The sequence below is a fragment of the Hippopotamus amphibius genome, chromosome 17 (assembly GCF_030028045.1).
Source record: "Hippopotamus amphibius kiboko isolate mHipAmp2 chromosome 17, mHipAmp2.hap2, whole genome shotgun sequence".
Classification (NCBI taxonomy): domain Eukaryota; kingdom Metazoa; phylum Chordata; class Mammalia; order Artiodactyla; family Hippopotamidae; genus Hippopotamus; species Hippopotamus amphibius.
The window spans coordinates 8354865-8375459 of NC_080202.1; the positions used below are offsets into that span (position 1 = coordinate 8354865).

General features: G+C 50.0%; 1 protein-coding gene and 1 long non-coding RNA gene across 5 annotated transcripts in view; one reads left to right on the forward strand and one right to left on the reverse strand.

The window, feature by feature from the left end:
• Positions 1-45: 45 nt before the first annotated feature.
• Positions 46-20595, forward strand: part of LOC130839765 (uncharacterized) — a 24642-nt gene continuing 4092 nt past the window's right edge. The window contains exons 1-4 of one of the 4 annotated variants that reach the window (XR_009049890.1): positions 46-336; positions 6766-6861; positions 7245-7436; positions 14249-14444. This is a non-coding gene — a long non-coding RNA (uncharacterized LOC130839765). Of the gene's footprint in view, positions 337-6765; positions 6862-7244; positions 10836-14248; positions 14445-20595 lie in introns of those variants that run through there. The other 3 variants (XR_009049892.1, XR_009049891.1, XR_009049889.1) reach the window with 3 other exon arrangements.
• Positions 16303-20595, reverse strand: part of GUCY2D (guanylate cyclase 2D, retinal) — a 16270-nt gene continuing 11977 nt past the window's right edge. The window contains exons 16-20 of the mRNA XM_057714156.1: positions 20357-20455; positions 20183-20277; positions 19984-20069; positions 19713-19824; positions 16303-19211 (exon numbers count right to left, since the gene is read on the reverse strand). Coding sequence (XP_057570139.1) covers positions 19731-19824; positions 19984-20069; positions 20183-20277; positions 20357-20455 — 374 coding nt within the window. The 3' untranslated portion in view covers positions 16303-19211; positions 19713-19730. The remainder of the gene's footprint in view (positions 19212-19712; positions 19825-19983; positions 20070-20182; positions 20278-20356; positions 20456-20595) is intronic.

A 20595-nucleotide genomic window follows, 5' to 3' on the forward strand; every position in this document is an offset into this window, starting at 1 on the left:
CTCAGGGCAGAGAGGGCGGGGCTGAGAGGCAGGAAGGGAGGGATGCAGATGGGGCTTGGGTGCTCTGGGACTTGAGGGCTCCTGAGGTTTGGGAAAGGGAACATTCCAGTGATGGGCGGGGCCAGAGAGAGTTGGGATCCAGTGGAGTTCAGGGCTTCGTTTGTCTCCCTCTTTGTTTCTTTGCCTCCTTAGCCTTTAAAAAGGCTATATAGGACCAACTCCCCACTGTCTACAAGTCTTCTTGGCCTACCTTCATTGTTTTATCTCATTCGTGAATAATTTTGAGAACCTGCTATGTGACAAATGCTCTGTTGGGTGCTGTGAAGACGATCCCAGGTAAGACCCAGTTTTTGCCCTTTTGCAGGTTAAAAATCAAGTGCGAGAGAAAGTGAATAAGTAAATAAGGCAGGAATGCAGTGAAAGAGAGAGGTCGGGGCCGGGGGTATGCGTTTGGCTTTGGGGGATTCTGGTCTGGAAATGCTGTTTGAGATGACCCTCAGACATCCAGGTGGAGAAAGCACAGCCTGGCAAAGAGCAAAGGGCCGGAGGATGTGCTCCTGGGAGTCACCGGCACACAGGTGACTAAGCCTGGGCTGGCTGAGGTCACTAAGCAGAGAATGTAGACAGGAAGAGGGAGCAAGCTGTGCCCTGTGGTCCTCTGGAAGTCACACAAAGGAGGCAGATCCAACAAGCATTGGTCAGTGGGGTACGAGGAGCACCTGGAGAGGGTGTTTCATGGAAGCCAAGAAGAGATTGGTCAAATGTGGCACAGGCTGAACCAGAGGAAGTCAGAGAAATGATCACTGGGTCCGTCAACAAGCGGATCTTTGAGTCTGTGCCGCGGGCTGAGGAGCATGACTGAGGGGAATCAACCCGATTCTGTGCAACCAAGCCCTGACCCGCGACGGGATCCCACCATCGCCACAGGACCTTGCCCAGAGCGCTTTCAATGCTGTGATGGGGATGGGAGCCAGGTGGGGGTGAGTTGAAGTGTGACTAGGAATAGATTCCAGCCAGACACACACACACGCCTTTACCTCTGCCCCCCTGAATCCCCACTAAAATACCAAGTTTAAAGCATCAACCTACAAGGACAAGAAAATGAGTATGTGGATGTCAGTGACTGATCTAACAGACAGGAGAAAGGTAAAAGCCCAGAAGATGGTCAATGTCTGCCTCAAAACTCCCCCAAATCTTAGGAACTGAGGGACAGATGTTCGGAGAATGGTTCCTAGGTAACCCTGAAAACAGGATACTGGGACAAAAAAAAATTTTTTTTATTGATGAGGAAATTGAAACTTCCATACTTGTAATTGCTTACTCTCTATCTTGCAAAGGCCTGCTCTCAGTTAAACAGTAAAATGAATTACTAAGAGTGATCAGATAAGGGAAGAAAGTCTAGCTCTCAGGCACCCACCCCAAGCCTTTGTTTGAGACCCTTTGCACATAGACTTGTTAAATGACCATTAACTTCAACCTGCAACCAATGTGAGAATGCAAATTGTGACCTTAGTCCTGATAGGAATGGAATGTCCGGCTCCTACAAGTTCCTGTTAGGACCCCCTACTATGTGCGTAACCCATGGCAACTCCCGCGCTCTGTAACTGCCCGTGACCTATAGTAATTTGTGGCCAATCAGTTTGTACCAATTATAGCTGTATGTTTTAACCTATATAAGGAGAAGACTCCCCTGAAACGGGGCCCCAGAATTTTGGAGCGTTAGCTCGTCTGGGTCCGCCGGCTCAATAAACCTGAGTTCTCCAACTCTCTGAGTGTTGTGCTTGGTTTCTCATGGGATCAGTTCTTTTCTGCAACATTATCAGATGCAGTTAGGATTCCTCCTCCACCCAGATACCTTCCTGCACCTCACGCAGCCAGCAGGAGAAGACCTCTCCCCAACCTAACACATATGGGAGATTTATTTTCTGGAGAGATTGACCTAGAGGGAGTCTGGACTTGGGGACACCAGCTAGAGCTGAGGCTGAGATGCCAAATTTAAAATTGGAGGATGAGGCGACAGTGGAGGCCCTAGGCCCACTTCCTGGATGGGCCCCAAGTGTGTTGCAGCCAAGTCCCCCTACCTCCACACCCCCTGCTCCAACCCTCACCCTCTGGTAAGACTGGAAGGCTTCTCTCTAGAGGAATGGACTAGCCCAAGTGTCATGAGGGGTTCCCCAATGAAATGATTCTGCCAATTAAGCCTGCCAGTTGATCAATCCTGGTCACAGTTTCCAATCAGCTTTCCTTGTCTCACTTTTTTTAAAAAATAAATTAATTTTATTCATTGGCTGCATTGGGTCTCCATTGCTGCACATGGGCTTTCTCTAGTTGCGGCGAGTGGGGGCTACTCTTTTTTGTGATGCACGGGCTTCTTGTTGCGTGGCTTCTCTTGCTGCAGAGCACAGGCTCTAGGCGCTCAGGCTTCAGTAGTCGTGGCTTGCGGGCTCTAAAGCGCAGGCTCAGTAGTTGTGGCCCATGGGCTTTGTTGCTCTGCAGCATGTGGGATCTTCCCAGAGCAGGGCAGATTCTTAACCACTGCACCACCAGGGAAGTCCCTCTTGCCTCACTCTTAAAAATGAATAAATGGCCAAGGATCACCAGATCTTCAAGGAAGGCTTCTATCTAAAAGACAAGGACAAAAATAAAATTGAAGGGACAGATAATTCAGGGAACAGAAGAAGACTTCAAAGAAATTGTGATTTGTATCCTCGGAGAGAGGAAAGCATATGGCTATAGAAAACATTATTTCTGGGTTAAAAGTTTGGATTTCATAAATCATCCATTTTTTAAAATTGTGGTAAAATACACATAACATAATATTTACCATTTTGAGAATTTTCAAGTGTACAGTTCAGATGGTGCATTCACAGTACAGTCAAACATTGATATGTTCACTTTGGTGTGCAACCGTCACCATCCCCAGAAAAAGAGTTCATCTCCAGAACTTCTCCATCATCCCACACTGAAACTCTGTACCTATTAAACGCTAACGAATAAGATGGTGGAGTAGGAAGACCCTGAACTCACTTCCTCCCACAAATACACCAAAATTACAACTATTTACAGAGCAACCATCCATGAGAATGACATGAAGACTAGCAGAAAAGACTTCCCACAACTAAAGATATAAGGAAGGAACCATAACGAGATGAGTAGGAGGGTGGAGATGTGGTACAGTCAAGCCCCACACCCCTGGTAGGTGAACCACAAATGGGAGAATAATCACAATTACAGAGGTTCTAAAGCCACATCAACACCAGATTGGTACTTTCTCCCTGATGTATTCAGGGCTGAAAGGAGAATTGATTTGTGATTGAATGTTAGTTAAACCTGTGAAACTGCACCTTCCAGGATTTGTCTTAAAGCAGGGCTGCTCAGGAGGAGGCAAGTCCGCCACTTGCATACTTGTGAAAAATGCCAGCTCAGAGCCCTGACTGGGGAAGGAAATTACTTGATGTTTAAAAATGTCCATCAGATCTTGTGCTCCCCTGCTTTGAACCCCTGAATGACTGGCCTCCTGCCTTTCTTTTTCCTCCCTCGCTCCCTTCTTCTTTCCTCTCTTCCTTCTTTCCTGTCTCCTTTTTCTTTCTTTTAAATTCTAATTTTTTTTTTACACATGAAATAGCTTTAATACAGATTCATGATTATTCACTATTAGACTCCAGGGAAATATCTAATATAAGTTTAAATGTATTTGAACTACCTCAAATAAAATGATAAACAAGTGCACGTAAGTTATTTCATTCTTCTGGCGTAACTCTTATGATTTAAAATGGAAATAAATCGCATGAAATATAAGATTGCTTTTTCACAGTCTTTAAAAAATGGCTCATTTTAAAGCTTTTCTCCAAAATTCTAAAATTTTTGATCAAAGATATAGATGCACATGATTTAAAGAGACAGGTCTAATAGAGAACAGACTTGTGGTGGCCAAGGGGGAGGGGATTGTGAGAGGGATGGAGTGGGAGGTTGGGATGAGCAGATGTAAGCTATTATATATAGAATGGATAAACAACAAGGTCCTATTGGGAACTATATTCAATACCCTATGATAAACATAATGGAGAAGAATATTTCAAAATTATGTATATATATGTATATGTGTGTATATAAATATATTTGTGTAACTGGATCACTTTGCTGTACAGCAGAAATTAACACAACATTGTAAATCAACTATGATTCAATTTAAAAAAAGAGACAGGTCTATAAATTTCTCATTAGCAATAGTGGTCCCCTTCACCACTCCTGCTGTCTTCCCCTCATCAAAGACAAAAACTTTCATCTCTTTACAAAGAGATGAAAGAAATATGAAGTTAATAATCTTCGTATTTACTGCCACATCTCAACATAACATGCGTGTATTGGTTTTTTTCCCTTTTTTAAAATAAATAAATAAATAAATTATTTTTTTGAGGTACACCAAGTTCAATCATCTGTATTTACACACATATCCCCGTATTCCCTCCCTCCCTCGACTCCCCCCCACCCTCCCCCATGCATGTATTGTTTATGTTGATTTTTCAGTTTTAGGCAGACATTGGCTCCCCACTCTGGAAGTCAATTACATTCTCTTTCCTAGGCTTGCTCCTAAGACAGAAACTTTTCCTCATCTATCCTTCTAATAGAGTTTCATTAGGACTAGACAAACCAGCACTTAGTAGTTACATGATTTTGATTACGTGCATCTCTTCATAGGGGAGCTTTAGCATATACTGTATTACTGTTTTCCTTTCCTACAAAACCTTTTGCTGCCTGTCTAGATAATAGCTCTATATTTGTTATGATTTGTCTAGTTTTCTATCCACTTGTATTAATTTCACCACTCATCTAGATCCCTCTCAGTATGCTTGGGCACATCAAATACTCGCAGGTGGTCTCCAGTCTGCATTGTTGGCCCTCCAGACTGCTCCTTAGCTGTCGTCCTGGGCTGTTGCTTCCCCCCCACCCTTGGGATTCCTTTCCATGAAGCAGGCCCTTCAGGAGCTACTTCAGAAAGGCTGCAAGGGAGGGAGGAGCAGTTTTCAAGACCCTGCATGTCTGGAAATGTCTAAAATCTATCTACACACTTGAATGATAGCATGGAAATAATTTTTGTTCAGAACTTTGAGAGCACTGCTTCACGGGAAGCAGTGTTGCTGTAAAGAAACCTAAAGCCATTTGGATTCTTGGTTCTTTTCCTAGGAGCTGATGTTCCCTCCAGAAGATTTTAGGATCTTCTCTTTGCCCCAGGCGTTCTGTCACTTCACAATCATGCACCAGGACTTGACCTACTTTTGTTAACTGTGCAGTGCTCTCAGTTAAAAACAAAGAATGATTTATTTTCTGATGATTTTGCATTTTGGGCTACATTCACTTGGGAGATAGGCTAATGATGGCGTATCCAAACCGGCTCAGCCACTCCTGTGTCAATGCCTGGGGGCTGGCCAGGCATTTCTCCCCAAACTCCATTAAAAGTGGCAGTGGGGTCTTGGTCTACGTGGTCTCTGATCATTCAGTAATCCTGCCTGAGCTTCACTACACGATGCCTGCATCCCAAGAAGCCCAGAGCCCTAATTTCCAGGCTTCTTAGGGCCTGGAATTCAGACACCTTCCATTGGTAAAAGCAAGTTACAGATCAGCTCAGAGTCAGCGTGGGGACACCTTTTTCTTTTTTTTTCTTTTGGCCGTGCCACACGGCTTGCAGATCAACCCACGCCCTTGGCAGTGAAGGTGTGGAGTCCTAACCATTAGATCACCAGGAAATTCCCCAAAACACCATTAAAGAAAAAAAAGATCCCTTTATAGCTACTTTTTAAAAAAAGATAAATTTATTTACTCTATTGGCTGCTTTGGGTCTTCATTGCTGCGCTCAGGCTTTCTCTAGTTTTAGGGAGCAGTTACAGTGGGCAGGCTTCTCACTGCAGTGGCTTCTCTTGTTGCGGAGCACTGGACTCTGGGCACGTGGACTTCAATAGTTGAGGCACATGAGCTCAGTAGTTGTGGCTTTCGGGCTGTAGAGCACAGGCTCAGTAGTTGTGGCCTACAGGCTTAGTTGCTCCAAGGCATGTGGGGTCTTCCCGGACGAGGAATCGAGCAGAATCCCCTGCATTGGTAGGCGTATTCTTAACCACTGCGCCACCAGGGAAGTCCCTACAGCCACTTTTAATGGCGTTTGGGGCAGGGAGGCAAAAGCCAATGTTTGTGTTCAATCCAGTTTTATCCAGAATAACTGAGAAGATCAACCTGTTGCTTTTCTCCATCCCTAATTCCCCACTGTGCCATGTATAACCCCCCACCCCCATTCTATTACCTTTTGCTATTTTCTATTTATTTCTGCTGAAGCAGGAGGTTCCTTTAAGAAGGTAACAGTTATGTTCTCTTAGCTGTGGGAAATTTGGTGGGGAGTCATATGAAGGTTGAACTAGAACAAAAAGGTGTGGGTTCCTATAACATGTTTGCATTCATTTTATTTTTTAGTATTCATCTTATTTGGTTTTTCAAACTTGCAAAGTTATAAAAAGGTAAGAAAATAGAAACAGGGAGGATGGAATATTCTTTTAATAAATGTTGCTGTGAAGGGGGGCAGAGAAATAGGGCAATAACAGAGATACGGCATCAAAGGAGAGCTGCTTTCAAGATGAGCAGTTCTTCTTACAATGATTCTCAGTATTGGCTTCACACAGTCGAACTACTAGGGGCATCTGAGAAAGCAAGGCTCAGGCCTCTCACCCAGGGTCTGGGTGTTGGATGCAGGTATTGTTTTTTGTTTGTTTGTTTTTACAGTTCCCAGGTGATTCTGATGTGCAGTCAGTGTTGAGAACAGCTACCTCCAAGGCATGTGTCTGGTGTTGGGATGCTGCAGAAGTGCTAATCTCAGAAGTAAGATCCTGACAAAGTGAAAAAGGCAGAACCCAGAGCCCGAGCGGGGACACGAGCCTCTCCTGGGTGCAAAAAGCAGGATCTTAACAGGTTCAACAACAGAAAGTTCCAACTGGAACTGACGTTAGCAATACACTAGCTTGTTGTAACTGAGTCCAGAGGAGGATGTGTGACAGATGATGACTTACCCATGCAGTATCCATTCTCCCTTCTCCCTTCCTCATAGAGTGCAAACTTAGTTCAGGGCAGGGAGGTGGCCACCACACCAACCACAAGAGGTAGCGCTTGTAGAAGGGGGCGGGAGGTGGGGTGGGGAATGCCTCTCTTCCACAAAACTCTGGCAAATGTCTTCTCACCTCTTCCTTTGTCGTTGCTCCAAATAGGTTACACTCCGATCCCTGAACCGACCAATGTGGCCAGGAGGATGGGTGACTTAAGCCAACTGTTGGGCTGAATCTGGCAGGCCTGCAAGCCTTGTAATTGCCCACCCTCGAGACTGAAGACAGAGCCCAGAAACAGCAACAGAGACCTCAATGGTTAACAGACAGGGGAGCTTATACACGTCTGAAACAAAGGTACTGGGGCAACACCCTCACTGTGGACGCCAGATAGCAGACAGGACGTGGCGACAGGCTTCACTACTCGGGGGAGAAGGAGGCCACCACTTACAGGGGGAACTGACATCAGGTTGGCTCATGGGTTACCAGTGCCGGGTGCTGGGGGTGAACGGATAAACGGGACAAAGTCCTTGTTCTCCAGGGACCAGGGAACATAAAGGACGGTGTGTGATGGCAGCACCCCTGCCCCTTGTTCTGGTGAAAACATCCTCATTTTCCTATAAGAGAATAACCCGTTCCCTGTTCTCAACCCACACGGAGCACTGTGGAACTGACTTTATCCTCTGGCTCCAGGGGCTGGCATGTGATCCAGATGCCCAAACAGACTTGAGCAGAGTTTGGGAACTGATTCCGGGATGAATATGTGACTTTCTCCAGGCCATCAGAATCAGCCCTGGGCTTTTCCTGTTGCTGTTGGAAATTGTTTTTTTTAATCACTTTTATTTCCTAGGAGTTGCTTAGATGCTAGGATATATGTAAGCCTTGAAGCTGCTGCTGGCTATTTCTGTAACCATTTTGGGAGAGCCCAACTGAGAATGAAGGCAAAATAGTGGAAAAAATAGCTGAGTAATTTACAGACCCCCTCATGTGAACATCTGGATCCAGCCATGCCTGATACTGGTGGTCTTTTGGTTACACGAACTGAAAATTTCCTTTTAAAGAAAATTGAACTCTCTCAATCAGAACGATGCTCTTTAGTACAGAGGTCTATCTCAGACATGGGAGTGGGGCACGTCAGAAAAAAAGCTTCCCTTAGATAGGAATGCTCACACTGAGTTTTGTAGGGTGAGTAAGACTTAAGCAGACGGAGGTGAGGAAAGTGCTCTGTAAACCCCACCTGCCACCACACCTGTGTATTTGGTCTGGAATCTGACAGCATGAGATGCCTCTGTCTCTTCTGTCCAATTCAACCTCTCATCTTCCACTTCCTGTCACTCATCCCACTGAATGGGTCTCTTAGACAATCATTCTTGTCAGATATCCATTCAACAAGTGTATCTTCTGAGCCTATTTGGGGTGAGGCACTAAGCTGGGTGTTGTATGGGAGGGGAAGGACGCTTGACAAGGTCAGAGAGCAGATGTGGTGAGCATTCAGCCCCTTTCCATCTCACGCTCATGACAGACATTGCCAATCAATCCATGTATGTTTCTTCTTGAGCCCAGATGCAGCCTCAGAATCCTTGTCATCATAGCACTCCAGACAGTCACCACCAACTGACTGAAGCTGACATTAAAGAGGAAGCCTAGTGTCATCCTGAGGGTAAGGGACGGCTCAGGGCAAAACATGGATCCAGAATAGAAGGAGACAGGACTGAACTACTCTAGAGACTGGGGAGATGGGGTTGATTAGGACTCTTTCATTTGTAAGTAACAGACACCCACAAGAGATAATTTGTCTTAGAAGGAGAATTTGTTATAAGGACAGGAGACTGGGGATACAGCTGGGCTGCAGGGACAGCCTAGAGGCAGGAACTGGAGCGTTGTAGGAACTCAGAAGAGAGATGGAGAGAGGGATCTCTCCATCTCTCTTCTCTGCATGTCTGTTTTGTCTCTTTTTTCTCTCTCTCCCTTGACCAGTTCTTTCTGTTTTCTAGTCCACAGACAGAGATAGCTGCCACACAGTCCATGCTTATATATTCTCTAAGAGAGTAGATATGTAACTGAAAGTGGGGTCCGAAAGTGGGTCCGTCTGCTCGCCGCTCAAAAGCCAATAAAGAGGCAAGCTTGGTGGAAAGGAAAGTTTGCTTTATTTTGGATGCTGCCAGCTGCGGGGAGCGGGGAGGGCAGACTCCAAAGGCCAACTCCCCCCACTGACAATCAGTGGGCAAGAGCCTTTATAGGCTGAGGGACGGGGCTACATGCAGAAACAGCACAGTCAGCTCTGGCAGTCATCTAGAAATTAGTCATCGGTGGTCTGACCAGCGTCATCTTGGTTGTTTTAGGTGCAGTTCATCTTCAGTTCCAGGGTCGATTTGTTTCCATTTCTTCGAGGCCAGTTCTTGGAGTTGTGGCAGCTGATGTCACGGCCACAGTCTGGTCATCATGTAGTTAACGTCTTCCACCTGGTGAGGGTTTCAGTATCTACACGACAGCTCCCAGGATATAGCTCAGAATATTATCTATAGCCCTTGAGAAGGAACTAAATCTCCTTGACTACGTTTAAAGACTCAACCATTATTATTTGGTCTCCTCTGTTTTCCTTTGTTTCTGCATTTTCTCACTTCTCTGATTAAACTTATTCTTTGGCTAAAGGTTTTCCACAGACAATAGGCAGACAGAGGACATGGTGGGGCAAGGGCCATAGGGTCCTGCTACGTTTCAGATAGAAAGGTTTTGAGTGTCTTGGTTCAAATTCCGAGTTTCCCAGTAAAGGGTTCGCATTGACCTAATCTGGGACAGAGATCCACCTAAGGTCCAATCAACCGTGTTCAACAGGAGGAAGGGGTCACACAAGATGGCAGGGTGGCCGTGTCCATCATAGCCATGATGGTGATGCTGCTAAGCTATGGGGGTAGTGTGGATCTTTCAGAAGTATGTGGGGAGGTTTTCTCTGGACAATAGAAAGCCAAAACCAATAAATATCCCCTAAATAATTCAAGGAAAGCTTCTTGTAGGAGGTGCGTTTTAATCTAGTCACGAGAAACTGGTACTATTTTAATAGGCAGAGATGAAAAAAACAGGATAATCAAAGCTCAAACCAGCTTCGTAAAATATGGGGACATATTGGTTTATGTAACTGGAAAATTCAGGAGTAATGGCTTCAGGCCTGGGTGGATCCAGGTGCCCAGAACATGTGTCAGGAATTGTTATTCCTCAGTATTTCATTTCTGCTTTCTTCTGTGTTAAACTGTGTCAGCTCATTCCCAAGTTGTGGCAGAAATGATGACCAGAAGCTCTGGGCTTCTATCCTCCCAGCTTAGCAGCGCTGGTGCAAAGACCATGTCACCCTCTTATTGCAGATGTCCTGGAGCTGACCCTCACTGAACCGGCCTTGGTCACAGACTCTGAAGCCGGGGCTGGAATTAGCCCCATACAAACTATATGGATTGAGGGTGGAGATGGGTGGATCCTCAAAGGAATTTCAGATGTGGGGAAAAGGAGCCAAAAACAGTATGTATCTATTCTACCTTTTCTGGGAGGAGTCCCTCTCAGAAACCATCTGCCAGTGGATTGCTGACCTGAGTTTTTCAAACTTCTCTGCCAAGGTTTAGAGAGGCTTGTTCTGGTTATCCATTACTGCGTAATAAACTACACTAAAACTTAATGGCTTAAAAACTATTTTATTATATCCTGTGATGTTGCAGGACAGAAATTTGGGCAGGGCCCCCCCGGGCTGATCCTTCTGCTTCATATGGCTCTGACAAAGATCCTTGGTGGCATTCAGGGCCTATGGATTGGAATACAAGGCTCAGAAAGACTTTGTGTCTGACAACTTGAGGTGAACAGCTGGAAGGCTGGACTCAGGGGAGACAGGCAATACCTAGCGCCAGAGAGTGGCTCTTTCCTCAGGGTTTCCTGAGCTTCCTCCCAGACCCCCACCTTTGTCAAAGCCATCTCAAATCCTCCCCTGACTCCCCACCCCACTCATCTTGCTATTGGCAAACACATGGAGGAAGGGAAGCTCTTAGGCAGCCTTTTCTTCCCACTAATAATGTGCGGACTCCACCTCTCCAAATTCCCGCCTCCTGCCTTAGGGGAACAGTCATGTGTCCCGGTGTCTAAAGCTACTTCCATCTCCTCGGGGACTGGCTCCCGTCAGTTTTGGCATCTTTATTTATAGTGTAGGGTTTAAGACCTTGGGAAAATTATAATCCTGACTCTCACTTGGTAACTGGGTGACATCAGACAGATCATACCACCTTTCTGAGCCTCAATGCTATCCTCTGTGAAATGGAGTTATAATAGTATCTGACTAATAAGGCTGTTGAGGGTATTAACCTTTCACAAGTAACGTGCCTAGTACAGTTTCTACACCCAATAGGAAGCACCCAATCAAACACTGCTCCTTCCTTTCCCACACACACTCTGAAGGTAACCTTGTTCCCTATTTTACTGAGAAAATAGAAAGCTGGAGTTAACCCCCCTGGAACCTGCAGCTACCTAACCCACAAACGTACCTGCTCCCAGGCCCAGCCTGTTCTGCGCTAATCCTCTAGCAAGGGCTTCCCCTCCTCCCATCCAAGGAAATCCCTTCTTCTACCTGAATCTATCCCCACCAGACACAGGACCTGCTTCCCTAGTCAGCCTCTCCACTGTCTTCCTCTCCACTTACTCCTTCCCATGAGCTGTTGATGGGCAGAAGTCTCTCCCTTGCTCAGAAAAGAAACACAACCCCTCCACCTACCCTGCGTCTTTTATGGCTCCTGAAGGACCATCTTATACAGCTGTACCATCACAGGGTGCATCCTCTGGGCTTCTCTGGGAGGCACTGGCTGCTGGAAGGACCAGTTTCTGGGGCCAGCTCTGGTCTTAGGAAGATCCATGTTCATCCGGTCCAGCCATGTCCGTGCACATGAGCGCTGCCCCAGGCTTGGACGCCAGGGCCCAAGGAGCCCAACATGATGGAGCCCAGATCGGGGCCTATTCTCCAAGAGCCAGGAAGGCCTCCATCCCTTGAGGGCAGTGCTGAGGGCGAAGCCCTTAGTGCTGGCCCCTGCTCTTCTCCATCCAGGGTCTGCTGAAGTTGGCCGGGAGCCCTCCACTGCTGGTCCTTCCTGTTGCTAATGTGGTCCCTTAGGCCTTTGACCAACTGGGGCCACCTCCCGCCCTGGCAGAGCGTGTGGCAAGAGCTCTGGGTGCCTGTTCCTCCTGGGATAAAGGGTAAACCCTGGGAAGGGGGGTGACCTCAGGGGCCAAAGTGGGGGACCTGTCAATGTCATGCATAAGAACCCATGTGGCCCTAAATCAGACAGGACGTTGACAAGGAAGTTCTGAAGGAGGCACACAGCTTGGGAGTGGATGGTCAGGACTGAGAGAGCGGCCTGAGGAGATGGTGTGCTGGCTGGGCTGGCGGTTGATAAGAGAGCAGTGGTGCTGCACGCCCGTAAATTCGATGACTGTGAACATTTATTCACTTGGCTTGGTGGTTTGGGTGATGAGGTAGAGTAGAAGGGAAAGCCCTTTGTTGAACTTGCAGTCGTGAGCACGTTTTAACCAACTACACCAACATTTCGTCATGATGAAAAAAAATTATGAGAGTTGTGTGGTATATTACAGAAGGTAATTTTGTCTGGCATTTTAAAAAATGCTGATTGTGTAACCCATTCATGAAATGCATTATTAACTCTGCTGTAACAAGGTGTTGAGTGAAACGTTTCCTGTGGCCACGGAATTAGAATCAGGAATTAGAATCAGGGCCCTCAGCTGAAGCCATTAAGTCCTAAGGACTCTACATCCTAAAGAGAGAAACCAACAAATGACTCAGCTACACCCACCTGCATCCCCATCCCAAGGGATTTCTGAGAGTGTGTGAAACTGGCCCAGCCACAATCTATACTCCCGTTTCCCACTCCCCAGGCCACCCAGCCGAGCACTGGGGAGGAAGGAAAGAGTAGGAGTTGGTGGGAGCATCTGGACCGAGGGCTGCCCTTACCCCAACAAATGCCGAGCAGCAATTCTCTGGAAGAACCATTTTTAGAGACTGGAGGTGTCTTCGAGGGTGGGAGATGAGCATCTCATTGCTGGCTGGCTGGAGATGGAGAACACAGAAAGAATCACAGTGCAGTGGTCTGGGGTCTGGCAAGAGGGCAGTGGTACCCTACCCCCACCCCCCGCCCAGTCCCCTGTGGCCTGAGAGGATGAGGAAGCAGAGTTCCCACAGCTCCTCATGGAGGCGGACAGAGGTCAGAGGGCGTGCTGAAGGTGGGTGCTGCCCAGGCTTCCTGGGCAGCCATGGGACACACAAGGGGCAGTGGTACCCAGAGAAAGGTGTGGGGGTGGCCTACCTCTGTCAGGCTAAAGAAAGACATGGCTGCTGCTTTCTCGGGGGTCTTTAGTGATGAAGAAGGCTGGGGAAGCCGATCCCCAACCCCCAGGGGACTATACCCAGGACGGATCCAAATGTTGTGGGGACCTGCAGCTCATCCAACGTTTTATTTAGGGGTGGAGGGGTGCCTGGCCGCACGGCTTGTGAGATCTTAGTTCTCTGACCAGGGATTGAACCCAGGCCCTCGGCAGTGAAAGCACAGAGTCCTAACCACTGGACCACCAGGGAATTCCCAAGTTTATCCAACTTTGAAGGCCCCCTTTAAGAAAAGGAATTCAAAATTGGGTAGCGGGGCCTGGAAGGGACTTCTGCAGGTGAGAGATTGTGATGTTTCAATTTTATTAGCTTCACGGTGAAATCACCTGTGCCCAGGTAGGCAGGACGGCACCCCCAGCCGCAGTCAGCAGCAGCCGAGCCAAAGTGAGACCGGGGCATTTTCCCCGGTTGGCAACCAGGCAAGCTTCTGCTGTATTCCTCCCTTGAAGAATGAGGGGGCGGGGGGGGGGTGCCAGCATCAAATTATGCCCCGTGTCCCTCCTCTCTCCGGGTGGAGGAGCCAGAGTCGGGGGAGGAGGGATGGAGTGGGCAGGCACGCCTCCTCTCACGCCCCCACCCCCCACCCAGGGCCCTGACAGGCGTGGGGAGGAGCAGACCTTCAGAACAGATTCGGAGATGGGAGTTTTCAACTGGACTGGACTCTGGGAGGCACTGGTTGGAGAAATGTAAAATGGGTTCACGTTCGTACCCCAGCAAGTCAAACGTCTTTAATAATCTGATTATACAGACATTGATGCGGCGTCCAAGTCGTGTTCTTGCAGAAAAGAACACGACTGTCGTGTGAAAGAAACATCTCCAGAGCGTCCCCGAGAGCCGCCCCGAGACTCAGAGCCTGAACTCCTGGACGTGCTTCCTGATCCCAAGATTTGCCGGACCTGCGGTGATTGACAAGGCTTTTTCCCTGGGAGCCTCAGCTGCCATGTGTGCGTAAACTGGGTTGTGTGAGGATTAGAGGTGTATATGGGGACGTGCTTTTTAGGTGGTGGGATCCATGTTCCCTGTGACAGAATGGGTGAGTGCCTGGATGGCACGCCCCTCTCGGGGTCCAGGTCCAGGGACCCAGATGCGGGGGTGGGTGGTAAAGGGCAGTGTTCCTGCTGGAGGTGACAAACGGTTTTAGGTTGGATGGGCGAGGCTCTGGACTGTGACAAACAAGCTCCTCTCTGCGGGAACCTGGGTCTCCCAGAGATCGCAGTTGTCCTTGTCCCCAGTTTCTCTACTCCCTTCCCCGCTCTGGGAGCAGGGGGAGCCATCTAACCCATCCTCACCTCCCCGTCAAGGTCTGGTCACTAACTCACGAGGATATTAACAAGCAAGATGCGCTGAGCTTAGAACCCTCACCTCACTCTCCTTTGCCTCATCATCTCCTCTGGGGCAGGACCTCAAAGATTGCTCCACCTTCTAAATGCTGAGTCAGCATGAGAGTTCTGACAAGGCTACCAGGCTGTGCGCATTTTCTCTCACAAGGTCCTAACCTCTGCCCAGGTTAGGTTCCCCGTAAAAGGAGTTTTCAGGAACAGTCATACCGCAGGGAAGGGCCCGGGCTGACTCTTGGTGGAGTCAAGGCTTAGGGAGAGATGTCTTCTCTCGTCATTCATCCTTCACTTCCTTCTCCCTCCAGATTCAGTGTTTTCCTCCTTTTCTTTCCTGTTAAACCAGTCTAACCCTCACCACTTTTCATAATTCATTTGAGAAATGTCTATCAGGACACTTTTGATTACAAAGAACAGAAAACCCAATTCAATTGGCTTAAGCAAGGAAAACAACTTGCTAGCCCGTCGTACGTGACCAGAGGGATCTGGTTAAGCCCAGCGAAGGGTAGATGCTCAAACAAGTGGCAGTAAGACAGTCACTGCCCGTCTGTCAGTTCTGCTTCTTCTCTGTGGTGGCGCGACCATTCAGCGTCACCTCATCTCAGCAACCCCAGAGAAGAGATCCAGCTTCTTCCCTTGGCTTCTAGCAATGTCTCAACACGAAACCTTGTTTGCCTGGCCCAGGTCATCTGCCTGTCCTTGAAGCAATCCCTGTGGCCAGAGGGATGGAGCGATTGGGCAGGACTGGAGGGAGGTCTGGGATCAGTTCCACCCAGTTCCACAGGGACTGAGAATAGGGCAGGGATGGTGGCCCAGCATCGAGGAGACGGACGCTAGGAAGGCAGAACACCTGATGTCCATCATGAATCAACACGTCAGAAACATTGAGCTTGGGGCAGGGGTAGCTGGGCTCAAAGAAAATGGATGACCAATGGGCTGGTCACCCATGGGTGGCTTTGGGATGGTCTGTCCTGTTCTAATGTGCAAGTGGCTGGCTCTGGAAGGGTTGGAAGTCGAGTGTGGGCTGTTGGTGAGGCCTTGTCCAGAGACCATGGACCTCAGCTTCCCCTTTGGGGGCTCCATTCCCTCAGTCTTTGACTCTAAGTTCCATGAATTCTGGGTCCTGGCCATAGACAAACTCTGCCACTCTCCTCCTTCCTCTCTTCTGCCTGTGACCAAGGGATGAGGCCACACCACCCATTTCCAGAGGCTCAGAGACCCTGGTCTTTCCTAGAAGCCTGAAAGGCCTGTAGCTTCCCTGCTTGGTTCCCTCAGAGCAGACCCCCTGAGCAGAGGGGTTCCCGGCAGGTTTTTGACCCCAGTTCACTTCCCCCTGCCTAGGTCATCTCTAGGGTTCACCCCTTATCTGAAGCCCTCCATGGCAATGCCAGGTTCGAACACTTCAGGAATGGGGGTGTTCACACCACCCAGGCCAAAAGGACCACAAACCATGAAATGAAGGAAAGCACATCTTTATTCCAGCCCGCTCGCTCCCAGGACCCAACACTACGGCACGTGGCCTGGTGTGCGCAGTGCACAGTCCAGAAGATCCTGGTGGACACAGCCCCACAGTGCAGGGTCACAGATTCTCCAAAGAGGGGTGCTGGGGCCCACTGCAGGTGGGGATGGGGAGCAGGGCCCAGACCCTGAGGAGCAGCACAGACAGAAGGCGCCAGGTGAGCCCCAGGACGTGATGCAGCATCCCGGCTACGGGATGGAAGCAGCAGCAGCTGCGGGTGGTCCCTGCTTCGGCCGTCGCCGGTCCTGGCTACAGAGCCATCCCGAAGGCAAGGCCGTCCCCGAGTGTGGGCTCCGGGCACAGGCCAGCTGGCCGAGGTAGTGTAAACACGGCTGAGGGTGGGGGGTGCCTAGTGGCCAAGCCAGGTGCTCTCTGGGCTGGGAGTTGCCCGGGTCCCAGGAACAACAGGGCTGACCAGGTGAAGAGGACATGGGTCTGAGGGCAGCAGGGCTCTAGGAGACTGACTGGGCCCAGGAGAAAAGGTTCCACGGAAAAAGGAGAAAGGCAGGGAGAAACTGCTGGGAAGAGAGCGGAGACTGGGGCAGAGAGGAGACCACAGCTTGTTTCCTTCCTCTTCTCCCACCAGCCCTCTGAGCTCTGGGACGCGTGGTCCTGAGTCCGCCCAGCTGGGGAGGAAGACAGGCCTCTCCTTTACCAGTCTCTCTCCTGGTCACGGGCACGGGCTCCTCTGAGACGGAGTCCTGGGAACAAGGCTGAGCTGAGGGTGGGAAGGGACCGGCTCAGCTCCGCCTGCCCCACCTCTGCCCCGAACTGGGTTTGGGCCCTGGGGGGTGTCCCGCCCTAGCCTGTCTATACTAATCCTCTTGCATCTAACCCCAGATCAACCCTTTCCCAAAGCTCCCCTGAATCATAGGCAAGTAACTATCCCTAGGCCCCTCACAGGCAGGGAGGGAAGGAGAAGGAAGGGGCGGAGCCGCGTAGGAAGGGAGGGAAGGAAGAGGCAGGTGTGTGAGAGCTACGTCCACAGGGTCAGGTCCGACGCCAGCAATGCAGAGCCTGCCCTCAATCCCTGGAACTTAAGTACAGAGAAAATCTGAAGAGAGATGTTTCAGAATGTACGTAACTTAAAAAATATTGTGTGTGTGTGCAGCAGGGTTTTAAAAAAATCCTTAATTCATCTCCAAATTCATTTTAAAATGTTTTTTAAAATTATACTATGATACTAGAGCAGCACCACCTTAAGTAACCAGAACCTACAAAGTGCTGGATTTTAGATTTCTTGTCCGTTCTTTCTCTGCCTTTAGGAAGGATGGGAAGACCACTAAGCTTGTGGATTTCACAAGTCAGGCAAAGCAACCTCCAGCAGTGCCTGTAATCCTAATGTCAGCTACTCCAGAGTCCTGAGGTCTAATGTCTACAGGCACCAGACAGGTACATAAGAGATGCTCAGAAAATCTTGGTGTCTTGGACTCCATGGGGAGTGATCGGCACTGTGAGAAAGGAAAAGTGAAACCCTGGAGAGAGGGAACGAGGGGATGGTTGCTCTTTAGCTCCAGCAGGAAGTCAACAATTGCCCCCATGTGGGGCTCTTGATTTCAGAGAAGGAAATTTGGTAGACGTTTTTACAATGTGGTATCTAGATTTCTAAATGTTAGCTCAAGACAAAAACAAAACCACTCCATTGGTCAAAGAAAACAAGTCTTGGAGCTAGTTTCTAGCCTGATTTTGATGAAATCTTAGCAGTTCTGAGATTTTAGGGATCCTAGGATCCTTTAGTTCCATGACTTGGAAACTTTAATGTGCATATAAATGCTCTGAAGGGGCTTTTTTAAAGTGTGGATTCTGTTTCAATACAACTGGGCCTGAGATCCTGCACTGCTAATAAGCTCCCAGGTGATGTCACTGCTGCTGGCCGACTAACCACACTGTGTGGTGAGGATTAGGTTCATCCTGCTGCCTAGGAAGTCCCTCTGTCTGTTCTGTCACTGCTCAAAGATGTCTCCAGTTCTGCTTGCACACCTCCAGGGACGGGAGGCTCACCACCTAGAGCGACAGCCTGGGTGGCTGCAGCTGCTGCTGATTTCTGCCAGGGTCTGCAGGAATGGTGAAGGCCACCCAGAGTCCAACACGCCAAGGCCCAGGCTCTGGGACATCCAAGTTCCACAAAAGAAACTTTACCTGGGGACTTACCAGGATGGGAGGGGTTGACACGTGTCACAAACATCTAACCTGGGAGGATTTTCTGTCCAACTGCCTACTCAGCAGCATCCAGTTAAACAGAGAATACTACTCTTCCTGGGTGTTCTGGTTAGTAGAGGTTTGGTGCAGTTCATTTACCTTCCTTTCCCCAAAGCTTTGAAGCAAGCTTTTCTCTGCACTTGGGCGAGGTGTGTGGTTATTGCACAGGAGAAGGAGTCAGTTTCTGACCGGTGCAGGATGGAGAAGGGAAGGACGCTTGAGGCTGAACAGAAGCCTTTGAATCCTCAGGCCACGTGACAACCCCTGCTCTGGTGGAACAGGTGGTCTCCACCGCCTCTGGAGTTGGGACATCCAACCCCAGATCCTCCTTCCTGGGGCCTTCCTGATGGGTTCAGGGTCACTGGGGCTGGAGGTCGTGTGCCCAGTGCCCTGTGTCCCAAGGCCAACCATTCTGAAGTCCAGCTATCAGGGCCGGGGGGTGTGGAAACCACCTAGGCCACTCTTCATTTTACCACGGAGGGGAACCCAAGCCCAGAGAGTGCATGAGACTTTCCAAAGGTCACACAGCGTGTTTGCCACGAGCTCTTGTAAAGGCTCAGAATCCTTTGAGGCAGAGCTGGACAGAAGCCACTGGTATTAGCCAGACTTTTGGTCACCTACAGCAGCAACTTTCAGGAAAAGGACCTTCTGGAATAATCCTGAGGGAAAGAGGAGTGTCTCAGAGGGAAATCGTGGAAAGGTGTCGTGGGGGCTGGCCTCAGGCGGGGAGGGTCATGGAGCAGAGTTTCTTGGAGGGCAGAGGGCAGGGATTCTGCTCTAGGAGCAGCAGTCACCTCGTCCTCTGGTAAGTATTGCTTCCTAGAGTTTGTCTCTGGCCCAGTGCACAGCCTGCAGGGCCGAGGGGAGGGGCTGGTCAAGGGGGGCAGGGGGGAGGGAGTGTCCGAGTAAAAGTTCCAGAAGGTCATGTTTAAAGGCATTCTCGAGTCTGGATTCCCGGCCCACTCGAGACCTACTGAGCCAGGATCCCTGCGGCTGGGAGATCCCTGGGTTGAGGAACCAGCCTGGGCTCACGAAGTCAGAGATGGATGGGGACACCTGGCTTGAGTGGGATGGTCTGCAGGCAGGCAGCGCTAGGTCCCCAGGCTGGGGAAGAGGGGCCTGTCCTCCAGGATGCATGTGTGTAGCCCCCGGGGCAGTACCTTATCCCAGGCCCGGCCTCACTTTCCCGAAAACTGGCCCGGTCTTGCCTTCTCCAGCTTTTGGCGCCGATCAGGGGGGATCTCGTGCAGGCTGATGCCGTGGTTACTGGCCCTGTTGGGGAAGGGACGGGCAGCCTCACGGAGGGAGAATAGGCAGTAGGAGGGCAAGGCCCAGGTCATCTCTCTTTGTGGGGGCCAAGTGCAGGGCAGGAGTGGGAAGAGGGGCTGGAGGAGCCAACTCGGTCTTTGCGTGTGGGTGCTGGATCCTCACCCTGGTTGTAGGTCAGGCGGTTTGGGGATGGGCTTGTTGAAGCCACGTCTGCCCACCAGCCAGTACGTTTCCTCGGCACCCTTGCCCTGGGGAGACACACGGGAGGGGAGGACTTAGGCGGCCTGGGGTGAGGGCCGGTGCATCTCAAGGCCTAAGTGGAACCAGGCACCGCGAGCTGTGGCTTCCAGCCCGGCCTCACCTTCAGCTCCGTGCGACCGCGCACCTCAGTCTGGAAGCCCTCGTTCAGGGCAGAGAGAATCCGCACGGTACTCTTGTTCACGTGGATGCGGTAGGCTGGGACGGCAGGGGACACCGTGAGCGCAGGGGACACCTCCCACGCCCCTCCCCGCCCCTCCCGCCCAGTCACACTCACGCAGCCCGGTGGACTCCATGCGCGAGGCGGTGTTGACCGTGTCCCCAAACAGGCAGTACCGCGGCATCGTGAGGCCCACCACGCCCGCCACGCACGGGCCTGCGGACACGCAGGGTTGGCGGGTGGGCCCACGCTGAAGTTGGCCTGCTGGCGACTGGGTGGCACCTCGGGCTCGCGGGCCTATAGCACCCCATAATCTCCACTGGCTTCCCAAAGAAACCCTCTCAAGGGTACCCTCC